The sequence below is a fragment of the Nematolebias whitei genome, chromosome 5 (genome assembly GCF_014905685.2).
Source record: "Nematolebias whitei isolate Nwh7 chromosome 5, NemWhi1, whole genome shotgun sequence".
NCBI classification, from domain to species: Eukaryota; Metazoa; Chordata; class Actinopteri; order Cyprinodontiformes; family Rivulidae; genus Nematolebias; species Nematolebias whitei.
This window is the reverse complement of record NC_056502.1, coordinates 15,727,120-15,737,721: the sequence shown is the minus strand read 5'-3', so window position 1 is coordinate 15,737,721 and position 10,602 is coordinate 15,727,120. Positions and strand designations below refer to the sequence as shown.

General features: G+C 40.6%; 1 protein-coding gene across 1 annotated transcript; it reads right to left on the bottom strand.

Annotated features, from left to right (window-relative positions):
* Window positions 1-537: 537 nt before the first annotated feature.
* cacng6b (calcium channel, voltage-dependent, gamma subunit 6b) lies at window positions 538-8,265 on the bottom strand (the record flags this gene model as incomplete). The annotated part of the gene is given in 4 exon segments (XM_037676877.1): window positions 538-1,176; window positions 2,675-2,812; window positions 4,821-4,895; window positions 7,602-8,265. Coding segments are annotated over 4 exon segments (798 nt in total). The 3' UTR covers window positions 538-955.
* Window positions 8,266-10,602: the final 2,337 nt, after the last annotated feature.

The window sequence follows — 10,602 nt, the reverse complement described above, 5'->3', positions numbered from 1 at the left end:
TGGGTGGAGTCATGTTCTCCCTGTGCGTAGGTGGTTTTCTCCGGTTATTCCAGTTTCCTCCCACAGACCAAAAACTTGCATGTATGTTCACTGGTAACTCTAAATTTATCGTGAGTGAAAGTGTGTACAGTATGCATGTCCCTGTGATGGACTGTCCAGGGTGTCTCACACAGTGACTGATGGAGACAGCTCCCCCGCAACTCAGAAAGGCAAATAAAATGGATGGATAGATATCAGGGATGGCTGAAAAGGCCACGGGTTATCAAGACACAGTGACTGTTGTGTTGGCAAACTTGTTCACGTCAACAAAGGAGCAGAAAGCAGAACAAAAAGTAGAAACGTACAAAAATCGCTTGTGTTTAAATCTTTGAACCATAGTTGGCTCTCAATAAATCACCATGTCACCTTCAAACTGAAGAACAGTCAAAGTAAGGCCTAAATAAACTGGTATGAGCATTTTAAACATGTACCATGTCTCTTTTACATAGGGACTTGACATTTTCAGAACTTTATCCACGTATGTGTCTTATCCTTGCAGTTATGGACAACTAATGTGCTTTGAATTGCTTTAGGTTCATAGAAAACCAACTATAAATTGAATTAAGTAGAAAAGTATTTTAATTAAAATAAATTTATTTGCAGTTGTACAGCTCCTGGTATGTGCAAACAAATCTTTGACACTTTTTCCCCAACATCAACAGCTTAAATTTCCAAACAGTCGTCCGCTTTGTTTTTCCAACAGCTAAAAATAAAAGAAAGGTGAAGTTTACTTAGAGGCCTTACTGTGTTCTGCATGTGTTGTTGGCTATTTTTCATAAATGTAATTAAGACCTAGTGTGACTTTTTATAGCAAGTTACATGCCAAGAGCGAGCTTAAAGTCACAGCTGTGAGAAATTGGTTTACACTTGCTCTCACATTTTAAGAATACTGTGCTCGTGGGTTTGCTTTCAAGAACTAAGTGGTGCTATTCTTGTGTGGCAAACATTTCTGCCAGGGGCTGAAAGGGAGAGCGAGGATGATGAAAAGGAAACCTCCGAAAATGAGAATGGCTCCCGCCGACCCGACGCAGGCGACAGACCAGGACAGCTCGTGGTGAAGAGGAATGGAGTGGTCACTGGACAGCAGAGCCAGCACCGACTGGTGGAAAATCAGAACCGACAGAAGGACCAGAACTCCTGAATGAGCAAATGAAGGTAACAGAAGAGAATTAGAGTGTTGCAACCTATATATAAACTTTTGTGCCACAGATATTTAATTAGAGGCATCGATTTCCAGTTACCCTGAGAGGTAGCAATACATAATACAGCCCAGTACCAGTACTAGCCCTAACCCTAACCTGAGTATGTACCTGAGTGTACCAGTATGTAACCAGTAAATACCCAGTCAGTATCAGGTACATAACCAATTACATACCTGTACTCAATAGTTACTTGATATGTAGTCAATACATACACAGTAAGTATATGGTACATAAATGGTAAATGGTAAATGGACTGTACTTATACAGCACCTTTCTAAGTTATCAAGATACTCAAAGTGCTTTACACTACAATCTGTGCCCTCATTTACCCATTCATACAGCACTCTACTAGATCTCTACAAAAGCTAATCTGAATCTAGATATTAATCAGAGCTTTATCACATTCATACACCGATGGGACACACATCAGAGGCAATGAGAGGTTCAGTGTCTTGCCCAGGGACACTTCGGTATGTGACAGCTGGTGGAATCGAACCCCCAACTCTCGCATTGGACGACTGCTCTAACCACTCATCCACAGCCGCCCATTACATACCTGGTACATACCCTGTAGGTATAGAGCAACAAATCCAGCCCGGTCCCTGTAGGTATCAGGTAACTACCATGTAAAAACCTTGGAAGTACCTGGTAAGAACTAGTAAGTACCCAGTTTGTATCTGGTAAGTACTAGAGAAGTACTAGAAAGTACCCAGCACATGATATGCAATACCGATACGTATCCAGTAATTATAATCTAAGTATCCAATAAGTTAAAGTAAGCACCCGGTACATATTTGGTACTTACTTGATAATTACCAGGTAAGTACAAGGTAAGTACAAGGTACGTGCCTAGTATGTACTAGGCAGTATTATGTATTGCCACCTTCTGAGCGTTTTGAAGTTCTGATCTCTTAAAACAGTAGTTAAAATCTTTTGAAGTGGGTTTCCGTAAAAGGTAAGGACAACGCCAGGCTTAAAAACTTTTTTGCGCTAGATGTAAATGCTATTTTATAGACCTTTACATTGTCATTTTTAATGAAAATTATTTACATTGAATTATATGATTATTTGCTAGCACAAGTAGCAACATTACCATATAGCTGAATGTAAAACAAACTAGCTGTAGCACACTGGTGCAAGCTGAGGTATTTCCTGCAGGAATATTGTTATATTCCTGTCAGATTAACTGTGTAACATTAAAATGATAACCATGTAAACATTGTTAAATGTTGCTTGCTTAGATTGGAGTTGGCATTTCAGTCTCATGTCAGTAATATGACTCTTTCTACCTACTCTCTCTAGATATTATCTGTTCATAACTTGTCAGCAGAACCCCAATTTACAAGCTCCAAAACTATCCCTTTTAGGTCTGACAAATAGTTGTGGATTATTAAGATTACAAGAAAGAAAATGGAAATCTGCTGAGCTCTTACCTGACAGAATGAAACAGAAGGAGGCTGGCTTGAGGAAGAAGATCACGCCTTTGCTGAGCGACATGGCGATGCAGATGGAGCCCATCACCATCATGGTGAGACTCAGCAGGGCCAAGACAGCTGCTGCCAGATTCAAATCTGTGAGGAAGAGCAGAAACAGCATCTGTACGTGGAGTGTGAAAAAACAGTAAAAAAAAAATGTACCACCAAGTTTGACTCTTGAGTCATTCTGTTGAGATTTCATATTTTCTGTTTACGTACAGTGCTAACAGTACGAACAGTGATTTCACTTGTGCTACTTTTCATACTGGCTTGACAAAAAACAGATTTTTATTGGCTTTATTTTTTACAACTAGAGACAGTTTGTATTTTCATCTCTCTGCAGAACAAATATTTTATCACAGAACTGATTATACACAGTAATACTAAAATATATATATTTTTAAATAAAGCATATATATATATAGTAAATATATACCATGATTTTGTTTATGCCCAACTTTATCATTTTAAAGCCGCCCTTGGTCTTGGTCATGTTAAATTTCATCGCTGCATTTGAGCAAATTTGCAGAATCAAAGTATCGCAGTGTACAGGCTTTAGTCTCAGCTGGATAACTAAGATTTTCTATGTTAGAATTTCAATTATACAGAATTAACTATTTTTCTTTTAGTTCGATACATCTATGAGATGCCGACTCCGTACGCTGCTCGGCATCCCTTCAGTTTCCAGTGAAATTTATGGAATCCAGACCTTTTTGGAATTTTGGTCAAATAATGATTGAGTTCTTCTTCTTCTAGACTAAAAATCAGATTAAAAAAAAAAAAAAGCTAAAGTCAAAAACAAAACTTCAGACGACTTCAAAAACTAAACAATTACCGATTAGGACCATTTAAAAGGTTACAAAACATAGCTCTCATTGGAAACTTCTCTGAACTTTTCCATCCCTACACCCCGATCAGGGCTTTGAGGTCCTGTGACCTGCTGATTGTCTCCCAGACCAAACAGAAAACTAAAGGAGACAGAGTCTTTTCTTCTGTGGTTCCAGACTCTGGAACTCCTTCCTCAAACTCTCCGATCAGTGGCTTCTTTTAAAGGCCAGCTAAAAACTCATCTTTTTAAATCTGCGTTTGCTTACATTTATTTTGTGCACTTTTTAAAACTTTGTTTGTCTAAGCACTTTGTGATTTTTATCTTGAGAAGCGCTATATAAATAAATTTTTACTTACTTACTTACTTACTAAACAAAGTACAGAGTTTTATTAAATATTAACTTGTGTTTTGCACCCAGCTACTACCAAACCAAACTTTAGCTCAACATCTGTCGGTTTAACTGGGCTTTAGCCATTTTTGCAATTGCTAAGGTTGATTAATTGGGGCGGCTGTGGATGAGTGGTTAGAGAGTTGTCAGTTTGATTCCACTAGCAGTCACATGCCGAAATGTCCCTGCAGACACTGAACCCCTCACTGCCTCCGATGTGTGTCCCATCGGTGTATGAATGTGATAAAGCAGATTAATCTTTGTATAGATCTAGTGCTGTATGATTGGGTAAATGAGGGACAGACTGTGCTGTAAAACACTTTGAGTATCTTGATCAGATAGAAAGGTGCTTTAAGTACAGTCCATTTACCATTAGCTGTGGCAACCATCTTAAAACAAGTTGAGTCCAAGATGTTCATCAGTTGTAGTTCCTATTTACATCCAATGATGACTTACTGAGCGTTTCATTAAAACTCATCCAGTTCATAAGTTCCTACATTCTCACTGCACTGTATAATTGTAAAAATGCACTTAAAACTGTCCATCTGGCAGGTTGTAGTTTGAACATCTTGATTAAAATGTAGACTTTGTGCAGTAGAACCATCCCACCACTTTAACATCAAGCTCTAGATGACCATTGTTATGGCCGACTGAAGTCTCCAGCAGCTAATCTGAACGCTGCACTGGAACGAGCAGCACGGCAAACACATTAATCAGTCTGAAGGCTTATGGCTCGCTTTGGAAAAGGGGGTGGCAGTGGAAGTTAATGAGCTAAGACAAAAACCACCAGCGTGGCCCTGCAAGCTCCACCGTGAGCATCTTCATTGACAGCCACTGTTTGTGTGCAGCAGAAAGTGAGGAGGAGGGGCTGAAACAAAATATCTCACTCCTGTTTGTCGTCTTCTTGAATATGACGGCGTTCTCCCCAGAGGTGAAGAATTTGAAGTAGGTGCAGTTGGAGTCTGTGGGAACAGAGAAGAAAATAAGATGGAGACGCTCCTGCATGGATGTCTGCTGGTCTCCTCTGATGGGCCTACTATACGCATCCATGCACTCTGTCCTTCCAGGCATCATTCCTATTTATATCCATGAGTCGAGCATTAGCTTGAATACGTGAAGACGCACGCACCTCTCCACACACACACACACACACACACATTACCCAGCACTGCACATATGGTGCCGCCAGAGCGAGTGGAGACAACACTGAGGATAAAAGGCAGAGGAGAGGAAGGAAGGAAGGATGCTTATGGATCATCACGGAGAGCAAGAGATGAAGGGTTCAAAAGAGGAGAAGGGGGAGAGACAGATGGAGAGGTGGAGAGAGAAAGGGGGAAGAGAGGGGAGCCACAGATGGAGAAGGGGGTGAGGAGGAGCAGGAGAAGTCAGGAGGGAGAGGAAACACACAGGAGTTGGTTAATACTGCATTAGACATCCACTCTCCCTCTGTCACTGTCTGTCCCTCTTCCTTGCCCCCCCCCCCTCCACCCCCCACCTCTATATTTAGACAAAAACTGTGAAGTAGTCACATTCCACTTGGCTTCACAGATGCATAGTGATGATTTTAACCCGCTGAAGATTAAAATGACCACATACTGCCCCCCCACACACACATAAACAAATATGCCTGAGAGCACTCGCACACACTTCTCAGTGGAGCAACTCACTATTTATCACCCTGTTGATTGTGAAACATGTTGTGCTATCACAGTCAACTGTTTCTTTCCCCCCCCCCCCCTTTCCAAACCCCTGCTGAGACTGTAATTATTGAGCCGTCACGTTCCTCTCCAGCGGGCAGCGGAAGATGGATCGCCGGTCTCGAGATGACAGACGCGGCATCAGAAGGCCGCACTTTGCTCGAGACGGCAGCCAGAGGCGGGTAAACACTGATGTGAAAGGGAGAAGACGGGGATGGCGAAAAACAGTTGTTTTTCTGCAAATATGATGAGCCCACAGCCATCTGTGACAAGCGGCGTGGGCCAACTATGGTAGGACGTGCAAGGGGAGGTTGTCAGGAGCAGACTGGCTTCTCTCACACAACAAAAGAGCATCTTGGAAGGAAATCTGCTCGCTGGAAGCAGCCGGAGATGCAACGCAGGAATGATGAGAGCTGGATGTCTAACTGTGCCATGAGAGAGGAAACTTTTAGGATTCAGTGATTCCAGAAGGTCACTTCCAGCTAGACTCCCGGTTCGGGAAGAATTAGGTCATTGTGCAGATAATCAGCGCTCTCTGGAGAACTTAGGCACTGTCAGGTTGAATAAAAGAGACGTTGCCACGCTAAAAATGGACATCTGTCAAAACTTTATCACCTAAATGTGCTGGATGTTTTTAGCGCAAATATTTTGACAAAAAAGCACTTTATTTCTTAATACATTTAAAAAGCATTGTTCATTGTTTCAGTTTCTTTCTTGTTTTTGCAGCTAAAATGGACCCAAATTTATATAAATAAATTTTAAAAAGTCACATTTTGAAATTGACATTTATGATGCAGCTACCAAAAACAATGTTGTTGTTTTTTAATCTTACTTAAATCTCTTGAAGAAACAGCGTTTAACTCTGACCAAACTGATGAGCTCATGGCTAGTCTGAACTGGGCTAGGTCCAAGGGGTAATTGTTGCCGTCTTAAAACAATTCCAGTCTTTAAAAAAAAATCATAGTTATTCATGCAATTGTTTTGTAAACACTGATGCATATTTTGCAAAAATAGTTATTTACATTGAATTCTATGGAAGTGCAAAAGGCAGCAGTGGTTAGCTTTAGCACTTCTGGTGCAGCCTGGGGAACTTCTAGTGGGAGTATCATCATGTTTCTGGCAGAATACTCATCAGTCTGGTAAGAAAATAACCATTTTTCCAAACTGAGTTTGCTCAAAGCGATATCTACCACAGGTAAGATAGCAATTGTTCATAGTTTTTCCACAGAGCCTCACTTCATGGACCTGTGACATCTGCCTGCTGTGGCCAAAATACATTTATTCTGTTGCAAATTTGTAGAAAATTACAAACATTCAAGGTGAGAAGAAATGTGTAAAAAAGAAATGGAAAGATAAAACATCTTGCACAGAAATCACAAGATTATTCTGCTGTTAGAAAAATAAATAAAAATAAGCATCTTCAAGCGATTACTGTTTTAAACATAAAGAAAACGTGGACTTTGTTCAGCGGACAACGTGCACCTGAAATTCAGTGTGTCAACATATTTTAATTCATGTTCAATAATCCAGGTAGAAAAATCCAACAAAGTTCAGTCAGGTCCTCTGGACGGTTTGTTTTTGTTGAAACGTTTCGTCTTTCATCCAAAGGACTTCATCAGTCCGAGGAGCCGCAACAAACTCAGTCTTATAAACAGCACCTTCTCATAGTGGGTCAACCAGTTTGATGGTGCTCAGATGGTTTCTGGAGTCCGCCCTCTCCCCCGTCGACTCCTCTGACGCAGCCATGGCCAAAGTGGTTCAAAAGTCTTTGAAAGACGAAACGTTTCAACACAAAGAAACCGTTCAGACGACCTGACTCTATCGGATCAATGTTTTCAACCCAGCTCTGATAATCCACTTCAGACTGATGCGTGCGTCATGGAAGCAGCTTCAAGCCACACAAACGTGCAGACGTGAGGCAGACGGTCGGAGACACAGGACTGTGAACACAAAGCCACACTCTGATCTCACCTCCAGGTAGTTCAGCAGGGCCGCAGCTCGTCCTCTCCGGGTCGATGTCGGCCACCCACAGGGTGCGGACGCAGCCCTTCCACAGGCCGTAGTGGGCCATCTGGCAGGTCTGGTTGCCGCTGAAATTCTTCGGCTGGGCCAACTCCACCCAAAACTCTGTCCCCATGCCCAACACGGTCAGGGTCACCCCGACAATAGCCACAAAGAAAGCCAGCTTGATCTTTCCCTCCTGGCTGTCACTCATCTTGTTGGTCCGCCTTTGCCCTCTAAACCCTTTCATTCCAGCCATGCCTCCACCCTGCCCGGCCCCTGCCACCCCCATACGACCATCCTCCTCCTGCTGTACAAAGAAGTTGGACCACATACTGACAGAGCTGAGGAAGGCCGAGCAGGATAGCTACGAGGTAAAATAAAGGTGGAAAGGTGTGCAAGAGGCTGTGACAGTGGTTTCAACACTGGGCGAGACACAGCTGCTGCTCTGGATGAGGAACTTCAATAAAAGTAGGCAGAAACGGAGTAAAAAGCAATGTGGGCTGGATGCTGGAATTAGACAAAAAGAGCTATGAATAGATCTGCAGTGATGCAGGGGGCGGATGAGGTAAGATGAATGGATGGGCTGAGATGGAGGAGAGGACCAGGAGAGCCAGTCTGTTTCCTGTCCAATCTTCTGAAACAGAGAGATGAAACAAAGATGAAAGAGCAGCCAGCATATGCTCCACCAGTACAAAATCCTTTCATCGCCACAGTAATGTCTCGTTTCCACCAGCTTTATCAGCATCAAGATTTCCCCTCCTTAAAAAGCCGCATGACATGCTCCCAGCCAACAACAGATCGGACATATGGCATTTCTCTCAGAGGCAGATTTGCTTCAGATGAAGCAACAATCGGACTGAATGTGTTTAAATAGCAGAAGTGGTTTAGGTGAGATAACGACAAAGCACCAGGTTGGACCACCCGTCTTCTGCTTTCCTAGTGGGAGTTAACGACAGAGCAGGTACACAATCTGCAGCTCAGACCCAGATCCCCTTTGATCTGAGAGGATAAAACCTGCATTAAGTCTGTTTTATAGGTTTGTTTCTGTTCTTTCAGAGCGTGAGCGAGGGGCCTTTAAAGTTGTTTTAACAGAGGACGGTGGTGTCACCGCCATGCACGGGGGGCGCCTGAGAGGTGATAACTCAGGCCTGAACCCTCTGACGTAGAGGGGGGTCGCAGTAATTAACTCTACTGTACAGTCCAAACCTTCTCAAAGTGGAGGTAGGGCAGAGTAGGGGGGGTCACATGCACAGTTGGTGGATCACTTAATTCAGAGCTTTGCACTGACACCATCAGGGGTTTTTAAATAGGCAGCACAACATCTGAACCTGGTTACTGAAAGTCCTTCAGTACGTCATTTATCACCGTGTATCAAATGCAACGCGCTGAGCCACAGTGTCCTCATTCTGAGCGAAATTGTTGAAATTTGTGGAAACATTCAAACTTCTTCAGCTACTTTCAGCTAATTTCAGCTGTTTTGTGCTCCTTTCAGATTATTTCTGCTAACTACAACATTTTCTTTGCTTCTTCTAACTTATTTCTGCAAGTTTCAGCATTATTTCAGCTACTATTTTGCTGTTTTTATGCTAATTTTAGCTATTTCAGTTCATTCCACATATTTTGTACTCATTTCAGTCTAATTCAGCAAAAATGTGTTCATTCTACTTTGTTCTGGTAATTTAAGCTACTTTCTGCTTTTTAGCATATACTTTTCAGCTGTTTTTTGCTAATGTCAGCTTTTTTCAAATAATTTCCACTTTTTTGTGCTCATTTCTGCTTCTTTCAGCAAACATGCATTCTTTCTGCTTTCTTCTGTTAATTTAACTTTGTTCTATCTTTTCTGGTTCTTTTTTTTTTTTTTTTGCATTTTTAGATAATATCAGCTGTTTTAGATAATATCAGCTGTTTTCAGATTTATTCATGTTTATTCAGTTTTTCATGGTAATTTCTCCTACTTTCAGCCTAATTAACATTTCTGCTAATTTCAGCTTGTTTTGCTCCTTTCAGCTTTTTTCTACAAGTTTCAGCTTTTTATGCTATAGTATTTAGCTTTTTTTTTTTTTTTTTTGCTAAATTTAGCTTTTTCAGCTAGTTCCACATTTTTTAGCTCATATCAGCTCCTTCCACTTCCTTTGGATAGTTTAAGCTTCTTTTTGCCTTTTCAGCTACTTTTCGGCTATTTTTGGTTTTTGTTGTTGCTAAATTCAGCTTTTTCTAGGTAATTTCCTAATTGTTTTGCTCATTTCTGCTTATTTAAATCTAAATCAGCAAACGTGTTCTTTCTGCTTTCTTCTGCAAACTTAACCTTGTTCTTCTTTTTCAATTCCATTTCAGCATGTTTTAGCTAATATCAGTTGTTTTTCGGCAAGTTTTTCAGCAATAAGCATTCACACTGCATTTTCACAGGAAATGCAATTTCACTAGTTATCATTTGTATTATTAATAATAATAACAGTGCTCATGTTAAACACGACTATAGTGGACCATTTGAAGGAATATTTGTTCATATTTTATTGTTCAATGTCAAAAATTGATACCTGAAAAGCACTGACCTAAAGGATTTATTGGGTTTCTTTTATGGAATAAAAAGTTGCCAGACTGAATATTACTTATCGATGAATTTTGTTTTTGTAATAGCTGACAGAGGAAAATAAAGCAAATTGTTTGTAAAAATAAATAAATAAATAAAATGTTGTTCCAAAGAAATGTAGCATGAAAAGATTATATAATCCTAAAGAGGTTTTTGTGATGCTCATGGGCAAAAATATCAATATGTCACCAATAACAGATTCTATGTTATACAATCATTTTTATACAAAAAAAAAAAACCTTTTTAAATAAAAATGTTGAGATAAAATGTTTCTCCAAACAATATGTGCTCATTTTCAAACCCAGTACATAAAAAGTTGAATTATATTGTACTTTTTAGGTGCTTTTGTTTTTGAAAAAACATAAAAAACATTTACAT